Raw genomic sequence first — 21,827 nt, forward strand, 5'->3', positions numbered from 1 at the left:
AGATGTACATTATAGTGTTATAGGGTATACTTAGCCAGAAACACTTACAGATGTACATTATGGTGCTATAGGGTATACTTAGCCAGAAACACTTACAGATGTACATTATGGTGCTATAGGGTATACTTACAGTGCAGGCCGTAGGAATGAACACAAAGTCACCATGTGCCGGTGTTTGATTTTCTATTCAAGGGGTCAATCACCGCGACTGATCACCCTAAATCCCTATCAGGGATCATGAACACGGCGTCATCGCGATCCCCGGTGTTAATGTGTTCATCAAAATCCGCGGTGATCGTTTCTCCGCGAAACATCAAAGCAATTTGTCCGCCGCGAATCCTGATGATGCAGCCCCGGAGGGCCACGATTACATTCAGCCCTCGGTTTTACCTGTGGTGGTGTGGCTCTCAGTTGACCATTATCGACCCTTATCGTTGTACGTGTACCGATTTTTTTACCGCTAGCAGTCGAGACGATTGGTAGATTTTGTGACTTACATGCAAGTGTCCTATCCCTAATGTAAGACTCGAATTCGAAGTGATACGGTTCTCCGTGACGATCATGGGTATAACTAAATAAAAAAAAAACATCTGGATACCGTATAGTGAGCCTACGAAATTCCCTTAACGTCTCAATTGCTGCTGTTGATAAATGATGTGGTTTAAATGATCTGCAATTCAATACTTGTATATAGGCCTATGCATTTAGTCACTACTGATTTAGCTGACCTGTTTATAGATGGCGCTTTGTGCATGACCTCAGATGCCATGACCTCGGAGAGGCCACATAAGGGGCTCGTTATTTAGTGAAAGATCTCGTACTTATTTTTACGTGATCTAGCAAAGTCCTTAATTGCATAATTTAGTCATCACACATATCTGAAGTATCTAGCTAGTAAGATGTCTGTTTGAGAAATTGATCCATATACGTGTACGACCTGTGACGGATGAGAAGACGATAAACATTGATAAGATCATTATTTGTCCTCGCGGGGACATAATGTATGTTTTTTGTTTCGTAATTGTTTGAAGAAAACCAAATTTTATCCTGAATAATATAGCTTATAATTATTTCGTCTGACTTTTTGTAGCGGGTTTCATACATAGACTGTATAATTATTTAAACATTTCGTAGTTTAAATACACGACTTAAAGACGTTGTGTGTTTTCTTACTATCATTATTATCAGGGACGATTCCGGCGTGGCTAATAGCATAGACATACACTTGGGCGCATTCAAATTACCGGTAGATATAGAAATCCATGCTCATATTTTCCAAACTATATATACAGTAGTTAATCAACTTCATTATTTCATTAACAGCCAAATTGTCACAGCAAAATCATTATGCGAGGTCTCTTTTTTTTCGATTACATGCATGATTGGAATCTATGTGTGTATACTATAAATGTTGTGTATATATTGTTAAATGGAAATCGTCAAATAGATATTGTTTGAAATACATAGAATACAGAATGATGTGTATGTATAGTCCGATGTGCTCTCTTTATTGTGAGAAAACAATACATTGGTGAATGTGATAAAGAAATCTATAAAATACATTTTAACATATTTCAATTAATTATAAGCATAACATGGGAATCTTTCCCGTCCCTTTTATTTTGGAAGCAAAACAAAATAACGTACTAACAATACAGACGTCACCATTACGATCAAGACCTAACGTCCAAACACCGTCCTTTCTATAGACCAGTCTATTTTACGTCCAACGAAGCCTGATGATAGATCATGTAATTTGAAATTTTCCATTGAACTGGTAGGTAACAAAGGAGTTCCAGAAGAAAATATTTACCTTCTGTGAAGAGAATGTCGGAGATGAGTATATAATAGATATATTATATCATTATCGTGGTTTTGTTTTACCGCAATCATTGAAAATTCGCTAGGAAATAATATATTCCAAATCATTACCGTTTAAAACCAAATGAAATCAAACTGAATGATCTATTAAACGGTCATACTTATAAATGAGTTATAAATGGTGTATCATTATTTTCTAGAAAAAAATCTCTATATCGCGTAATATAATCATAATTGAAGTTAGTGAAAGCGATATAGATTAATTCTCTATACACAGAACAATTACATGCCGTGTAATTACCGTTATAGAAATGTTTTCACCGACTGTTAACACCTGTCAATCACATATTTTAATTACAATAGAGAGTATACCTGTTTCGCAATGACCCCATCGGACCCCTATGGTTTTTTTTACCTGAGGGGAGTATATGTTGTTATCCAGAAGTATTTGAGGCTGTAGTTGGTCGATGTCTACTACCTGTATCTCACATCTTACTGTAGGATTTTTTTTTGAAATAAATAAATGAAATTGCACGTTTTAAATCGCAACAATTAGTGTTCGTGTATTATCTCAATAATTAATAACAAATACACGGGATAACAGCTACCGTAATTATTTAAGTAAATATAAACTAAATATTGTGAAATTATACCCTTATGTTTTGGGCGACACTCTCATAAATCCTAGCGTAAGACTTTTTTACAGCCAATTAATTAGACAATAGATTGCTGGGATACCTGCATCGAATGGGGTGAACAGTTTACCTGATGACACACCATAATCAGGCACAGCCTACTATAGCTCCGCCCACATACTCTCAGATTTGTTGTCACAGGTGTGATTGACATGTCTAAATGATTTTTACAAAGGACATCGTCGAAGTTTTAATCGTTTGCTGATGTCACTGCACGTTCATGAAATTAATGTAAAGGCTATAAGCAGACATATAGATTCGCTTGTTATCGTACATTGATTGATATATTTAATCAGAAGACAGTTACCTGAACAATAGCAAACTCGTAGAGACTCGGCAAAAATCAGACACCGCAGATCGTTAGTACCGACCGCAGTGTAATTTAATTAGGGTGCATGTGATTATTTATTTATTACCATATGTCGTTCAATTAACGCATTAAAATCACAGACACATTGTTGACTTGAACATTACAATAAGCAGACATCTGTCTCCGGCCGTATCTTCATCTGTGTACCATTGTCGTGGTCATTTATTTGCTACATAAAATACTGTGTTATCGGACATAAACATAATATGTCGTTACTAAAACCAAAGACATATACATGTCTCTGCTAAAACATATATATCATGTGGCATAAAACTTAGTTGTTGCTAGCCACATCGTCATTCACAATATAAAAGTGGTACGCATTCAGATATTTTCATTTATATTTATAACGTACCCGCATGTGAGCCCACAGGCGCTTGCATAGAAAATATTACTTTCAGGTTTTTTTATATGACAGTGGTATGTGTAATTTGTTAGCGCCTGTGGTAGGACTGTGATCTAAAGTTTTCTGGCTGCAGTTCAAAGGAACCTTGCAACTTACCTGTGATAGAAATCACGACTTACCTGGCTGTGATCGGGTGACATGCTGACAAACGGTGATGAGTACACAACTAAATTCACACATGTTCCTAATAATTTGATAGTTGTGTAATTGTCTGTAGCTAATTTCAGGTATCAAACGTCATTTTTTTCAGCGGTATTATCAAGCACTAGCAGGAAAATCAAAACACTTATTCCTTTATCTAATAAACAATATTGTGCATAGTTACAGATCAAAACAAAGTTCGTGCGTAAAATCGTCTTTGACATAGATACGCGATTTACACACGGGAGTCGTACAATGACAGCATGTACTTGTCTGTGATATTTAAATAAGACACACTAAAAAAATCCTCATCCTTGCACATGTTTCACTTTGTATCCCTAAATGATCGTTTCTTTAAATATCGTTATTAATAATACCGAAGACGAGTTTAAGTTCTTTATACTAAGCCTTTCGGCTCAACTGTAGGCATGTGAATATTCGAGGTACGGACAAAAGCCCCCCCCCCCCCCCCCCCCCCCCCCGGACATTAGCCCCTAGGACAATAGCCCCTCCGGACAAAAGGCCCTTCACACTAATATTCATAGTACAAATGTATAACAAAATTATTGATCACTTTAGCCACATATTATTCATTGTTTTGTTAATTTTACAGGAGAAGTCGTTTATCAGTTGGTAAAATTTGCTGACTAATCCCTTTGTCATTTCTGTATATCAATAAAATATGTTTAAACTTAAACTACAACACGTGTACAGTGGACCCGCGATAATCCGGACGCCGATAGTCCGGAAAACTCGCAGTCCGGACGGAAATGCACGGGAACGGATTTCCGTAACGTTATTTGTACTCACCAGTCCTGAAATTCGGATTCCGATTCCGGAAGCCCATTTTGGGAACGGAGCGTACTTTTCATTAGCAAACTTCCCTCAATAATCCGGACAATTTTTTCACCACGAGGAGAAAAAAATGTCGGGGCAAGTCACCCGTGTCGACAGCTGTACAGACTATCGCTTGACACTGTGCGTAGTCAATAGCGACCGCTGTCAGGTCATAGCCCCGGGTGTTTACCTGTGTTACAATGTGTAGCTTTTGTTTTTATAACGGTACATTGCTTTTTCTCTACGACCTAAATGTTACAGTATTAAAGGATTTTATAGTATAGCCTGGTCTTGCTTTTTTCAACTTGACGTACAATATCTATGATAGTTATTTTACAGACGGCAACTTTTATAAGAACACATATTGCTATTTCGTAGTTAGTAAGAATTTATGCACAAACATACAGTGCGTGATACGATAATTAATCAATCTCAAATACATGTAATAAATTTATGATCGGTAATTAACATCATTAACGCTTGTATTTGGTAAACATGGATATCGGCTTGTAACACCGTTACGTGAAACGACGACTCATTGAAAGATGCACGTTATTAATTACACACACATTTACGTATTACGCAGTGATCACAAGAACTGGGTTGATTACACACAAATTAGTCAATAGTCGTCTGATACTTAATTAATTATATAAGCGTCACATTGTTAAGTGAATACGGGTTTAATAATTATCGGACATCTTGGGTAGTTCTCGCTGGTGTCGCGTACTTTTAAATAGATAGCTTGGGGTTTCTGGTACGTAAAAATCACAAAAAAACATGGACTGATGGTAAGTTGTAAAATCCGGGTCTTTTATTGTATACATATATACCCTTACACATAGTGTTATGTGATTATATACATGTATATAACAATTAATTCACTATTTACATCATAAACAATATCCTATCATAGATTTGTGCTGGAATTGCACATACAGACAATTCAACTACTAATAAAAGTAATACAACATATGTATGAGAAACATTATATGACTATACATAATTATTGGTTATTAAGCCATTCTAATTTTCTCTTCCTTGCAAATTTAATATATTTAGCAAGATTTGAGATATCATTTCTATTATTTCTTGTTAACAGCTCTATTAATTTGAACATGCTAGGTTTTCATAAAATTATGAGGTTTAATGCATTTCTTTCGTAATCAATACAAATAAGGACAATTTAAGATGAGATGAAATTGAATGGAGTGAAAATAGCCTTCATAGCGTAATTGACTTGATTACGTGGTGGTCTTAAAGTGTACCCGTAACGATTTGCTATTTCAAGTTTAAATGTGATTTAGGATGAAACTAAAAATGCTGAAAGGCCGACTTTCACAGCGACTTTAGTTTTAGAGTAATTGCGATTTTTCTCGAACCCAGAGCCGTTGACTACGTTTTGGTGATCTCTGACCTGTGACGTCAGAGGTTTAATGGGATCAGAGCCGTCATATAGGAAATATATATAGAAACACGTGCCTGCAACTAATGCGAATGAGACAACAATAATGAAAGTGCTGAATAAACTTTTTGACTTATATTTGTGAGTTAGTTAATAACAAATGTTACCGAAACCAAGGGCATATAATCTTCTATTATAACGTGCCATATACAACATGTAACATCTTATTAATTTTCTATTATAACGGGCCAAATACAACGTGTATCATCTTACTCATTTTCTTTTATAACAGGTCGTATATAACATGTAAAATTTGAATAATTTTCTATTTTAACGGGTCGCTGTAACATGTATGGCATTTGAATAATGGGCCGTTTATAACGACTTACATCATATAGTCTTTATTATGAGGGCATTTGCGGGTTGTTACATACCAATATTGATTTCGGTTATAATACTTCTAGTAACAGAAGTTTAAAATACAATTCATACACGATGTGAAATAAAAGTTAAAAAATTGGAATTTTTATTAGCCAAAACAGCAATAGATATGTTGCAAATACACTTGAAGATACCGTTATTTGTGATTTTCGGAAAGATTCATAGAGTAAATTTTCAACATCGTGGGTTTATGAATGAGGCAACTTAGGTTAATCATTCTATAGACAAACCTTTCAAATACTTTTTTTTTCGCTTGAAAGGAAAACGAAACCCACTGAATTCCAAAAATAATATGTTTGATTTCAACAACTTAAAAATGCATTCCCTGTAGTAACACGCAATTCTTAATAAAATTCAAGCTCAATTTACGTACAACATGTGAAAGTATATCTTCGGAACTTTTTTGAAGTACATAGAAACCAAACGCGAGAACTCACAAGAATTATCGGCGTGTGCCGATTAGAACACCAGACACATGTAGTGCAGTGACAGGTGTGACGAGCTTGTGGATCATAATTTCACACCTGGTAATTGTTTAGCGGTTATACTAACCCACTCAATTCGTAGTTCTCCGAACATGTTTCTAATCTTCTAAAGTCCTGTTTTAAGTGAAGATATGACTTGTGACCCACGAATGGAAAGTAAAACCACAATGATCTCGATCACTTCACAATAACGACACAATAACAAAACAAAAAAGAAATATAATGATAATAAAAAAGAAATGAATAAAATTTGAAAAATTCATACACGAAAATTATTGCGAGTTAATAAGTTTTAGTATTAATTATGATTAATCACGATGAACTAAATTGTATGTTATATATATATATATATATATATAACGGAGCGAAAATGATGGTTTTAATAAGAACCTATACTATGTACCTGTACATAAAGTATCAATTATATTATAATTGTTGCGAATCACTTTTATTTAATTTCAATGACAACGATCATATAAAAAATATATCTTTCTCAAGAATGTAATCGTCCGTTATCCCTGAGACCATGACATGTAAAATACCCTCGGGATAAAATCTGTATATGTAGAAGTTTGTTGCAGGCTCCAACACTGGTATTCATACGTGAGAGATTTAGTCTATTGTAGATCATGATGATTATAATATATTACTTTCTGAATTAAGTGTTCTCCATGACTTGAAGCGTGTTTTGTATAGAATATAATGCATAGATTTTATTTCGGCACTCGGCCAACCGATTTTGATGTGGTTCGCGACATCATTCTTTGGTTTTTACAAAAAAATACCATGTTTGCATATCGTTTTTTTTGTTCTTGGTACACTTTAACACGGAGTTTCACCACGTCAGCATTTGAACACCAAGAATTTTAACTCTGTACATGTACCACTTGTGATATATACTGAAATAACTAAAGTTTTATATACATGTATGACTAAAAACAAACACATTTTATGTTAGATATTTTATTAGAAGATGTTTTTAGATAATGCAATGAACTTTCAAAATACATGTCAAATACAATTTATATAATTCATATATATTCATAAATATATATGATCTCTAGCAATATAGTCTTTGGAAAAAACATTTGATTGTGTGACATGGATTATAAAATAGAGAAATGCTTTAACAGCTTAATATTTAAATCACACGCTTCAGAAAAAAAACACGTTGAAATTTTATTGTTATCACATGAATAAATCAGCAAATATGTTTTTTATCTTCTAAAAACCACCGTACTGTCTTCTTAAATAATGTTAAATAAATATAATGTTTATTATCAAAAATACCAAAGAAACTGTGGATGTAATACCATGTACTGACTTTCGTATACGTGAAGTATCACTATCGAAATGGAGATCATTTCCAAATCGTGTGCTTTTAACATGCATCTTATTGCCGTACTCAACAAGACTAACACCGTAACATGAATTAAATAACTTCCACAATTCCAATGATCGATGGTAAAATTATGGATTGATATACATGTATTTAACTCGTTATGGTCATAAACGTGATAAAACTAACTTTCTGATAGCAAAACTTTAAAAGAATAGTTATCATTTATTTGCAAATATATTTATCTGTAAAAGATTGATACATAGTAATAACAAGACATTTCGTAACTGTCTTGTAAATCTTACCTGTGCACGGAGAATGACTTGTCAATCATTCTGATCAACCAATGAAATACGCGCAAAGCCTTTCCGTGGCGTTTGATTGACAGCAACAATGCTCACTGAGGTGTGACGAACTTCAGTGTCATCTGCTTTGTATAAGGTGACTTGTCAATCCAACCGATGAAATTCGTGTACGGCCAGGTATCCATTTCTATTGCGTTTGATTGACAGACAGCCAAGATGGATACTATCCACCAATGACGGCTATCATGTTGATTCATCACAAAATGAAAACGTGTTGTATTCTATAAGACGCTACGTAATAAAATGTACAAGTATTATGATTTTATAAAAATCATTGAAATCACATTTTTGATAGAAACAGTAACCATAAAATAGGCCAGAGTAAAAAAAAAATACTCAGTGACATGATATTAATGTGAAGACATGCAACAGCCGGTACATTTAACACCCATATTATATGGATGCCCTAAGATACGATATATTGCAGGTTTTTGACTATGCAACCAGTATCATTACACATAATAAGTGTTATTCCCACTTTTGATCAGTTTCATAGGTGGAATTAGCCAGAGTTTCTATTGGCCTCCTCTGGCACACTACGATATGAAAACGTGGAATTCTCCGACAGCTGACATGTGGCATGTCGCTAAGATTTTGGTCCTAATACAATAAAATCGGGAATGACATAACACTTACATATATGGATAAATGAGATATTTATTTACCCCAGTATACCCATTTAGTCCCATCTAGGTGTGTAATTCAGTCCTTATAGACCCTCGCTTTACGCTAGTCAATATTTCATTCTGGATTCGACGCCATGTTGCTAACTATACATTGTAGGTCGCGGTCGGCCTAATTACCTAATCCATGTGCGATGCTACAACTTTTATTTCTATAGATTTTACCGCTTATAATTAAGACATTATGATTTTTTGAATTTAATATAACAAGTTTTGTGAAATAATAAGCTTAGTTTTCTTGATTTAAACTACGTTAGAAGAAAAAGACAATAAATTATATGTGGTCTTTTCGGTCCATTGCGTTCCGATTCGGCTGGTTAGTCGTACTGTCACTTACAAAATGGCAGGTCAACAGTGTGAAATTTTGACTAGCGTAAAGCAAGGGTCTATACTGACGGAATAAAACACCTAGGTGGGACTAAATGGGTGATCTGGGGGTAAATACATATCTCATTTATCCATATTGGTAAGATACGTGTGATTTCACACCGGTTTTACTGTATTTACACCTTACATCTTAGCGACACCAAACGGTGACGGAAAATTCCATGTTTTCATAGAGTAGTGCGTTCTGGCCCTACAGCAGACATGCAAATTATATCCTTACTTGGATGAAAGTTGTTCGAAATGTTCATCAATCCGTGATTCTTACATCTACTACACAAGAAATAACATCCATCAAATCTACTTTCTTTTACCGGTCAGCGACACACAGCGGAATCTTTACAGTTCTTTATATCTAAATATGCTACACATTATCTATGTCCCCTCTAGACTACGACTATAGTGACAAAATAAAATAAAATATCACATATTTTCAAGCTAAGTAAAACTGATGTTTAATTCTACGGCATTTATAAGAGCTGGAAACAATTAAAACCAATGGTAAATGTAAAGTTTCAATTACGTTATACCGTACGTCCCTGGTCACATCGATCATAGCGTTGATAGGTATCAGTTATATACATGTAGTTAGCCTACTCCATATCGATCCATATTACAGGTAAATTTTATCGCATGAGTAAGCACCGATGAGTCCTGCTGATCCACTGTGATTCTCTGTGATCCTCAGTGTCTCGATCGCGGAGGTTCACCGCGGCACGCTTGGTCACCGCGATCTTTGATGATTTAACTCCGGTGATTGATTGGCATAATTGGTCTATCACTAGGAAACACGGTGATTATTTCTCCATGTACACTCGTCACCATAAATCGCGGTGTGGGGGGTAGAAGTATTAAAAGCTACGGTCCTTACTGTAGCCAGAAACACTTACAGATGTACATTATAGTGTTATAGGGTATACTTAGCCAGAAACACTTACAGATGTACATTATAGTGTTATAGGGTATACTTAGCCAGAAACACTTACAGATGTACATTATAGTGTTATAGGGTATACTTAGCCAGAAACACTTACAGATGTACATTATGGTGCTATAGGGTATACTTAGCCAGAAACACTTACAGATGTACATTATGGTGCTATAGGGTATACTTAGCCAGAAACACTTACAGATGTACATTATAGTGTTATAGGGTATACTTAGCCAGAAACACTTACAGATGTACATTATAGTGTTATAGGGTATACTTAGCCAGAAACACTTACAGATGTACATTATAGTGTTATAGGGTATACTTAGCCAGAAACACTTACAGATGTACATTATAGTGTTATAGGGTATACTTAGCCAGAAACACTTACAGATGTACATTATAGTGTTATAGGGTATACTTAGCCAGAAACACTTACAGATGTACATTATGGTGCTATAGGGTATACTTAGCCAGAAACACTTACAGATGTACATTATAGTGTTATAGGGTATACTTAGCCAGAAACACTTACAGATGTACATTATGGTGCTATAGGGTATACTTAGCCAGAAACACTTACAGATGTACATTATAGTGTTATAGGGTATACTTAGCCAGAAACACTTACAGATGTACATTATAGTGTTATAGGGTATACTTAGCCAGAAACACTTACAGATGTACATTATAGTGTTATAGGGTATACTTAGCCAGAAACACTTACAGATGTACATTATGGTGTTATAGGGTATACTTAGCCAGAAACACTTACAGATGTACATTATGGTGCTATAGGGTATACTTAGCCAGAAACACTTACAGATGTACATTATAGTGTTATAGGGTATACTTAGCCAGAAACACTTACAGATGTACATTATAAACTATGAAGACTGTAATGTATATAGGTTGGTGTTTCTGGTTGATTATATTGTTACGGTATTATTATCAAGCATACGACTAACAGGTTTATCGCACGCTATGACGATCTATTGACATTTCAGTGGGCTAATTTTATCACAACATTATATAGACATGTCCCAGTGTCATGAACATGTACGTCAAAATTGTTCGAAGATGACTCGCTGCATCTAGTTAAAAAATGCTTATCAATGAGAATGCTTCTGTAAATACAGATGAAAGATATCAACAATATCTTCAGCGAAAAGAAAAATCAAAGACTTTGACGTCATTTCATTTAGAATCGATATCGTCTTAAAAATTCACTGAGAATGGATCACCTGTCATTTCACTACCAGTACATGTAGTGTATGTAGGATAACAATTCGTTTTTAAATTTGGGATTTTAACTTGATCATGAAAGGAAAAGAAGGTAATGGATAAACGAAAGAAAGCTAATGTAAAGTTTCAGAATAATACATTAATACTATTTTTCTTTTCAATTCCGGTCCGTCCCGTTACCCAATCCATGCGTTAGTGTCAACCAACATGGCGGCGTACATCGTCAACAGTGACTCTAGCAGCGATCTTTTTGGCAGAATACGGAGATTTAAGAATTCTGAAGAGGAAAGACTACTGAAGACAAGTTTAAAACATATAGTTCAAAATGATCTGCCTTTCATTAACTTGGTCATAGACTCATGTAATGGAAAAAGAGGAGGTTTGTTTACGGAAGCCTGTGTGGAACTTTCGCCCTATGTTGAAGATGTTGGAGTTGATACTGAGGAAATTGGCTTGATTAACATGAGATTACTGTTCAAATTGGACATTTTTGAAAAATTCTTGGAGAATGGAATCGATTCTGTACTTAATGACACAGATATAGTGACCGTTTTCCTGACTTTACTGGAATTTCTTCGAGGCAAGTCAAAAATGAAGCAAAAGTCATACAGGGCCTGCTTCGTGCGCTTAAACTTTTCACTTGTACTAAGTAACTAGGCCTAATTAATTTTGCAAACATTACCTCGTTTTGCTGCTGTCTCAGTTCTAACGTTAACATTACCAACAATATAGCTATCTATTTAGAAATAAAATAATAATAATAATAATAATAATAATAAAAAAAATAATAAAAATAAAAAAGCTCTCGAGGTTTCTGTAAATCAAAGATACATAGTTATAAGATTAATTCATAACAAACAAAGAATAAAATGTCCAGCTTAAAAATGACATCTCAAAAAGAAAAGGTGGATGGGTGTATATCAGAAGCTATTTATTCAAAGCAGACAGAGCTTGGAAGGAAATAGATGCTAGAAATAATAAATGTTACAATCATTCCTCCCTCATATACATGTAGCAGGTATATATATATATATACACATGTACTTGTAACAACAAAGAAAGGTCAACCCAGAAAGTTAATGCGAAGAAAAAGATGTATATACAACAATGACCAATTATAATTTATAATTACAATTGATTATCAGATAAGTTGATGTTACCAGATTAGTTTTTTTTTTTTTTAATTTTTAATTTTTGAAGACATTTTTAATACATGAATAGATAATAACCTCATGCACACATACACACCCTCAAACATACACACATCAGTTCCAGAATGTATGGTTTGCCATTATATATCATCATGATCAGAATAACCTCAAGATCTTTCATTGTCTTAAAAGCAACCTCATCCGCATCATCGTACTCATCATCACCATCGTAATCACATCATCATACAAGTCAACATACTCTCATCATCATAGTATCATCATCATAATCTCATCATACTCATCATCATAATAATCATCATTCTAATCATCTTCATAATATCATCATCATTAACTACAAAGGTAAATGCATGTACATAGGAAACCATACAAACTCCTATAAATGTGAATGTACTCTGATAGATATACATACACCCTCACACACATATATACATATTCAGTTTCCTGGTAGCCTGATCAATCCTGTCGAGGGCTCAGTTTCTGTGTTGGTCATATCAACTCTATCCACGTCTACCGAGTCATCAGCAGGATTGACCACGCTCCACACTGATAAGTACCTCTTACACACACACACACACACACAATTTTGGAAAACAGGGGGGGGGGGGGGGGGGGGGGGGGATAGACAAAGAAGATAGACAAAGGATGGGACCATTTATACATAAAATTAAAATAATATACCTTGATAGGAGATGGAAAGTAATTATTATCTGCTTATTTAATGAGTATCAGCAACACAGCACTGGAGAAAAAAAAGAGATATGGTAATTATAAGTCGGAGATTTTCTCCCAGTTTTTCCACTCTTTTTCAAACTTTTCCCTACAGGCTTCTCCTTTACTATATGCAATAATTTTTTGCGTCTCATGATATTGTTTAAGAGCACTTATCAGACCATTGATGTTTAAAGACTTGTGAAAACATCGCATTTTATAAATATATTGTTTGATAACGAGGAGAATTTCATTGTCAACTTTACAGTTATTAGGATTTTGAGATAGTAGTCCAAAAATAAAAGATTGCTTATTGAAATTAAATGGGATAAAAAGAGCATCTAATAAAATTCTAAGACTTTCTAATAAGTTCTGAACTTCACAACATTCCCACAAGATATGTATGATAGTTTCAATTTCAGAATTGCATAAAGTACAAAGAGGAGAAATTACTAGCTGTGATTTGAAAAGAAAAGAGTTTGTGGTTAAGATGTGATGATTAACTCTGTACTGAAACCACTGAAGTTTGGTATTTTTTGTATCAATAAAGGGAATCTTGAATATCCTAGTCCAAGTTGTATCATTCAAGTTAAAAGCTTCATTCCACTTCTTTTTACCTGTGGGGACATTGTTATTTTTAATAAAAATATTATAGAAATCCTTTGAGCCTTTTCTGTGTTTCATGAATAATTCTATGTTCATTGGCAAACAAGGATATGGGATTTTTAATACAGGAATTTCTTTTGAAGACAAAAACTTTCTTACTGCTGACAAAAGGCTATGATACTGAAGAAAATTAGTTTTTACTTGATATGTGCGAGTTACTTCTTGGAGAGTGTGAAAACATCCAGTATTATGATCTGATATCAAATCATTTATCATAATTATGTTTTTGTTATAGAAATTCTTAAAAAATACTGATTTCTGGCCAACAGTTATATCTTTATTAAACCATAGTGGTGTTTTTAGGATAGAATCTTTCATAATGCTATTTTTTTCGATTGATAGATTTAAATTGTACCAGGCTTTAAACACATCAGCCCAGAATATAGTACTGCAACTTTTTGCACATTTCTGCACATAATCATTGCCGCAATTGGCTAGCAAATCAATGTTAATGTAACTTTTCAAAATAGCTTGCCACTTGGCTGTAGTTTGAAAAAGCCTTCTCACCCAAGATAATTTTAATGAATCTATAAAAGCTTTTATATTTATCATTTTTAAACCACCATTTAGATAATCTTGAACAATAATTTCTCTTTTTACTTTATCTGTTTTGCTATTCCACAAAAATTCAAAAAGAATGGAATTTAGTGTTGAAGTAAACTGTTCATCAGGACTAGGGAGTGAAATAAAGAGATGGTTAAATTGTGAAATGAGGAGCGATTTAATAATATAGATTCTACCGATAGGGGTCAAAACTCTTCTTTTCCATGTTTTAAGAAGTGACTTTAATTTAATTAGTTTTTTATCGAAATTCAGTTTTGGTAACTCATGTAGGTTGACATGAAATTCAATCCCCAATAGCGTAAATTTGTGTTTGCCCCATTGCAAATTAAGATCTGGTAGGAAAGTATTAGTTAATTAAGATTAGTTAATGATCATGCAATTTCATCCTATTGTCAACTCATCACTAGTATATATATACAACAAAAAGTTAAAATGTTTTACATGTGAAGAAATATACCGACTTAAAAACATGTCATTTCAGATCGTAAGGTCCATGGGAAAGCAATAAAAGAAATAATTAAAGAAGCTCCTGGTAAAACAACTGTTATGGTAGCCCTTGCCCAACACCTACTGTCACAGCTGGTTCCTGACAAAGAATATCTTGTGGATTCAACAGCAAAGCAGCTTCCCAAAAAATGTCCAGATTGCAATGTTCAGATCCAAGCTGGGAATACTTCAATAGGTAAGGAAAGGTTGGGTTTTATGTTAATACTGGTATGGAATATTAATATAAACGTCAACATTCTCCATACAAATGAATATCAATAATGTATGGAATATTAATGTTAATATTCTCCATACAAATAAATATCAATAATGTATGAAATATTAATGTTATTATTCTCCATACAAATGAATATCAATAATGTATGGAATATTAATGTTAATATTCTCCATACAAATAAATATCAATAATGTATGAAATATTAATGTTATTATTCTCCATACAAATGAATATCAATAATGTAGGGAATATTAATGTTAATATTCTCCATACAAATGAATATCAATAATGTATGAAATATTAATGTTACTATTCTCCATACAAATGAATATCAATAATGTATGGAATATTAATGTTAATATTCTCCATACAAATGAATATCAATAATGTATGAAATATTAATGTTACTATTCTCCATACATATGAATATCAGTAATGTATGGAATATTAATGTTAATATTCTCCATACATATGAATATCAATAATGTATGGAATATTAATGTTAATATTCTCCATACATATGAATATCAGTAATGTATGGAATATTAACATTCTCTGTTGTCTATTTTACAAAGAAAAATTATACAAGTTTATACATGTAATGTTGTCTTAATTATTTAATTTACCATCAAATAAAAACAAAACCAAGTAAATAGTATGTACTGTACATGTATGACTGTTGTATTGAATAATATAATTTGATCACATTATTATGCCTTTTCAGTCTATCTGTATATACGGATGTACATGCAGTACTTATATATGTCAATGATTAGTTCTGTAGGGTTAATAATAGTCTAAGTAAGAGTAACGTCGTGCAAATGTACATCCGATTTTAATTATATTGGGTGGTGTGTGGGGTGACAACTGTAGGTCACTCTGACCTACATTTTAATCTTTGACCCACGTACATCAAGCAAAAAGCTTGTTTAGAGTGGCATGAGATTAGCTACATGAGTCAGTGTGACTTGTATCAAAAGTAGGTCAGAGGGACCTTCATTTTGACTTTTAACCTATAGCTATAGCTACATTCAGGGGGTGACGGAGGAGGGTGTTGGTGGGGGCTGTAATTTGTCAAATTGTCTTATTTAATTTGTTTCTATTGAAAACCTCTCATAAAACCTGCCTTTGTGTCTTTAAAGTATGGCCATGATTGAGGAGTAATCCTAATTGCTGTGATCTTCATTGTTGTTTCAGGGTCATTGTCCACCTGGCATGGGAGAGCAGACATCCTTATAAACAAAACTATTGCAGTTACAGTTGTAGAAGAAGATACAGAAACTGGAAATTCTTCAAATGATTCAAAATTAAGAAATTCTTCAAATGATACAAAATTAAGAAATTCTTTACATGATACGGACATGGAAAATGCCTTAAATGATGCAGATTTAGGAAGCTCTTCAGATTCAATTAATGTGGAACCATCTATTAAGAGACGGAAAACAGCGTCAAATGAAAAAACTGAGATCTTTATTGATGTAAGCAGAGGAGAGGACATTCTGACTAATTTATATACCTTGGACCAGATAGTGGCAGAGACGGTAACAAATGGATTTGCACAGGTTAATATGGACAATTTATTAAGTGGTCTGTTTATTCCTACAATTGGGTGTACGGCTGGACATGCTTCGATTTTCCTTTACGACCCTGAAAATGACATTCTGCTGCAGGCTGGTGAACTGTTACAACTCTGGCATGTATCGCCTTCAGAAAGACTGCTTTCTGTTTTTTCCATTGTCTGTCTTTGGCTATTTTTAAATTTTAAAACATTCAGTGTTAAAAACCTGAAAGACAAAGTTAAATTAGACAAATCCAGATTTCATGAGTACATGAAATATAAGTTGAGATTCTATAAAGAGATACAAATTGGGATGTTGTCTTGCACTTCAACATCCCCGAGGCCTCTAGGGACCTTAACACAAGACTTAAAAATGTACTGCACGTTCAGGAAACCCAGTGAACACATTCGATGAGGAAGACACTCCAGATCAGTAGAGACTGGAGCGACAGGATTTGGTCCATCTTGAAGGGAGATTGGGTGGTCTGAGGAAGCAAAGTGGACATATGCTGATGTTGGACGTCCATCTATGGCCAGTGTGTAATTTTATCTAATAATTTGCACATGTAATTTTGGCTAGAAACATAATTTTTTTGGTATGGTGTGGAATCCTTAAAATACACATGGAGTGTGGTGTATATATATATATAGATGTTGATGGGTTAATAAGGGCTGGCTAGGTTCATTGTCATTTTATGCATACCATCCTACATGTATATACAAAATTGAACAGTTCACTCATCATTGTGGACAATTTACCAAGCATACTTCTGAAAAAATCAGGATTTGAATAAATTTACAACAATCAAAATCCACATGATGTGTTTATGATTTTTTCTGATATGGTTTGTACATCACATTGTCCCTTCTGAAGTATATATTTTAAACACATTTTGATATATAGCTTTTAACAATGAATCATCAAGGACATGCTTGGTGATGTGGTCTGGAGGTTAAGTTTGATATGGCAGATTTTTATTTTTCATCTAATCTGCTCTTTTATTGTGACCTATATGTCCTGTGGACTGTATATTTTTATGTTGCCTGCCTGAAGGACAAGTGAGTGAGCTTAAGTTAAGCCGTAGTGTGGATTCTGTGGTATACCTAGATCTGTCTTCAACATTTTCATTTAAAATGTTTTTGGACATGACCAAAGGTCTCAGAATCAAGATTTTTGGCTGCTATGTTCCTTAGATGAAGCTTGATAATTTACAAAAAGAAATGGCCTTTATACATAATCAAGGTCGCAGGGGTCAAATTTATTCAAACACTTAAATGACTTTTATCCCGAATAACCAAACACCTTGACCAATATTAAAGGTCGCAGATGCTTATTTTTTAATAACCAAAAGACCTAGAATCAATTTATTTGATTGAAAGGTTCATGGAATGCAGTCTAACAAAAAAATGACATTGAACCATATTCAAGGTCACATAGGTCACATTTGCTGAAACACTTCAACATATTCTGATTAAAATATATAGATGCCTCCAATTGCAGTATTAAGATTAACGGCTCCTCATATGTCTATTCTTCAAGTGTACTAAAAGGCCCAGAATCATGGTGCTTCCTTGAATGAAGTCCATTATCGTTTGTGAAAAGAAATGGCCTTGACCCACACTCAATGTTACAGGGGTCAAGTTTGCTAATACACCCAAGTATGAATTTTTGTTTAACTAATGACCTTGAATTAATGAAACATTGAATAGCTGGTCAGCGGTGAAGGCCCATTGGGCCTCTTCTTTGTATACATTCCTGTGTCAAATCATACATGGCTTCTTGTAGGCATGCACTGAAAGAAATATTTTGTTAGATTTGTTTAACCAGGTCAAATCTTCAGAAGAAATGCACGATTTTATTATCAAACTCATAGAAAGGAGATGAACTGTGGCAGAGGTCGCGACCCTTCCACAACACGAATACTAAATACATCATATTAAAGCATCAATATTATACATTATCACATAGTCGTCCTCCAAACTGCTATCCCGTGAATTCGTCCATGTAATATTTTTGTGCATGTTTCCCTGGAGTAAGACACCCTGGACCGTTTTTCATTGGCCGACTTTTATGGTCAAAGGTCAAGGTCAAATGGGAAACAAAATTATGAATGTACTGAAAAATCTTTAAATGACTTCCTCCTAATAACCAAGAGGACCAAGACCAAGTTATTGGGCAGTGGCATGACTGTATGACGGGCTCCGACATTTGTTCAAATCAATGACCTTGACTTATTCTCAAGGTCAAGGTCAAATGATCTAACATCCTTAAACGACTTTTCAATAACCAATGGGCTCAGATTCATGAAAATCGAGCAGTAGCATGCTTGAATGAAGGGTAACCAAGTTCGTTCAAATGAATGACCTTTATATACTTCTATGGTCACAGGGTCAAACGTTAACGCCTTAAGCTCTTCTCAATAACCAATAAGCTCAGGGTCATGATGTTAGGCAAGTAGCATGCTGGGATGAAGGGCTGCCAAGTTTCTTTAAATTGATGACCTTGGTCTACTTTAAAGGTCGTAGGGGTCAAATGTCTGAAAATCTTTAAACGACTTTCAATAACCAAGTGGCCCGGCGTATATGATATTTGACCAGTAGCTAGCCGGAGTTTCCTCTGGCTCTGACACCATGTCTGGGGTAGGGCCAGAGCGTACTGCTGTAGTAAAACCTGGAATTCTGTTTGGTGTCGCTAAGATTTTGGCACAGATAAAATAAAGTCGGGCGTGACATAATACCTAACTTCTATATATTGATAAATGAGATATTAATCTACACAAAAACATCGATTTAGTCCCCAGATCGATGTTCTATTCCGTCCGCCTCGCATGTGGTATGGAAGTTTAGACATGTAATGTCCTCGATCCCCTGTCAACAAGTATATCCTTCGTTTGAATAAAGCTTAGGTCGTCAAAATTAAACTTACTGGAAAATGTGTATTTCTTCCATGTAGTAAAAGTTATAATATATAAATACGGCAGTTTTACTCTCAAGATAAACCAAAGTTCTTCGTTCATTAATTCCTAAAAAATCTTAATTCGACCCGAAGTATCACTAATACCGTATTTGTATACGATATGCCATTTTCCTGTACATTTCGGCGTTAATTGCATTACATGCACAAACACTCATGTTATCATCGTTCAGACAAAGATTTCATCAATAACAATTGCGCATGTTTCTGATGTCCGAAAGGAATGCTCCTTAAATAAGCATCTTGTTATTATAAAGGTTTTAGAAGTTTTCGTTATTATTTTTGACAATTTTTACAGATCCATAAAAAACGTAAGCTCGTCAAACACAAAATGCTGGTAATAACCAAAAGAAATGCTATTAACAATCTAATATTCTGAAATGCGGAAAAGTAATGTTAGGGCCCACTTAACTTAAATAAAATACACAGCCATTCCTGTAAAATCGATTACTCTTCATGTAACTTTCGCTTGAATACATAAATGTTGTCATTTAAATAGATGATCGATATTTTAATTGTTTTGTTTGTTTTAAAGACTATTATTAGTTTAAATAAAAGTGAAAAAGAAAGGCTTTGCTAGACGTTTTGTACAAATTGCTACTGCTTCACCAGAGTTCACTCCCTTTCAACACATCACAGCATATTGTTCCCTCTGTTGTACGTTCGCTGAAATTGATCATTGTTTTATCAAACAATACGAATGTTAATCATGCGATTTATTTGTCCGACTTTAAGTAAAGTAGTAAAAAGTGGCGTTATAACTGACTTCAATGTATTCTAGCTATTTCCCAATACAATACTAAATGATGTAGTATCCGCCTCTTCGTGCTGCCCAGCTTCCTAAATCACACAGTACACTCAATGTAATTATAAAAAAAAAACAAAAAAAAACAACCCCCATAATTATTGAAGGTTACATAGTGATACTGGACATGTCCCTGATACCAATCACCTAACAGGAGGCTAAAGCTCGCTTTATAATACTAAATAATGTAGTACCTCCCAGTGCTGGCCAACTCCCACAACCAAACAGACAATCAATGTAATTAATAACAGATGTTTATTACATTTTTACCAGTGAAATATCAAAAATTATTCATTCTATAAAAGTGATGTTTTTCACTAGTGAAAAATATCACTTTTGCTGATTTGACCAATCAAATTAATGATTAGAAAATACCAAAATAATTGACCAATCAGAAAGCCCGACATATATGTCAGCACCTGGACAGGGGAAACTACTTTTTTTGTTTACAAATTATCGCTGTAGGCCTAGTTAGCATACGGAGTAGGTTTTTCGTTGATAAAAAATGTAATAAACAGAATATCTAACAGTGTCTTCAGTAATACCAAATATATTTCACTCGTGTGGCTAATATTTTGATATTTTTCACTCGTGCTGCGCACTCGTGAAAAATATCAAAATATTAGCCCCACTCGTGAAATATATTTGGTATTACTGAAGACACTGTTAGATATCCTCTATTTATTATTGACGGTTACACGGTACTGTGGTACCGGGCATGTACGCATGTATACAATGATGTACCGGTACCAACCGCCTCAAAGGAGACTACAGCTCGCGATCGGATACATGTAACTGTTAACCAAGAAGATATCGGAAAAGTAACAGGGACATTTTGATACATGTATGTCACCAAGACAAGTATAGCTACCTACTTATTTATGAGCTATCACATATCATATATCACATTGTATGGCCGGACGATTTCAAGGGGGTGGGGTTTGTTTGCCATGGGTAGCCTTCACAACGCAGGCAAAATAGGCCCGGTGTGTAAGCAGTCGTGGCCATATTTCTCAACTTTGGTGTTTTTAACTAAGAATGGAGACACTTTAGACAATTACCAGGTGGTCCGTCCAACATTTATGCAACACGTTTCCCTTCCTGATTG

The 21,827-nt window shown here is 34.3% G+C and overlaps 1 protein-coding gene across 1 annotated transcript; it reads left to right on the forward strand.

The window, feature by feature from the left end:
- Positions 1 to 11,720: 11,720 nt before the first annotated feature.
- On the forward strand, positions 11,721 to 17,755 carry LOC117342734. The gene is made up of 3 exons (XM_033904953.1): positions 11,721 to 12,128; positions 15,140 to 15,340; positions 16,580 to 17,755. The coding sequence occupies exons 1-3, from the start codon at positions 11,756 to 11,758 to the stop codon at positions 17,353 to 17,355; spliced, it is 1,350 nt and encodes a 449-aa protein (XP_033760844.1). The 5' UTR covers positions 11,721 to 11,755; the 3' UTR covers positions 17,356 to 17,755.
- Positions 17,756 to 21,827: the final 4,072 nt, after the last annotated feature.

The sequence above is a fragment of the Pecten maximus genome, chromosome 14, assembly GCF_902652985.1.
Source record: "Pecten maximus chromosome 14, xPecMax1.1, whole genome shotgun sequence".
NCBI classification, from domain to species: domain Eukaryota; kingdom Metazoa; phylum Mollusca; class Bivalvia; order Pectinida; family Pectinidae; genus Pecten; species Pecten maximus.

Bases quoted from the DNA above. Each gene is read 5' to 3' on its own strand.
- LOC117342734 (XM_033904953.1), top strand. From the start codon at position 11,756: ATGGCGGCGTACATCGTCAACAGTGACTCTAGCAGCGATCTTTTTGGC. The intron at 12,129-15,139 runs GCAAGTCAAAAA...ATGTCATTTCAG, and splicing joins TTTACTGGAATTTCTTCGAG to ATCGTAAGGTCCATGGGAAA. The intron at 15,341-16,579 runs GTAAGGAAAGGT...TTGTTGTTTCAG, and splicing joins AGCTGGGAATACTTCAATAG to GGTCATTGTCCACCTGGCAT.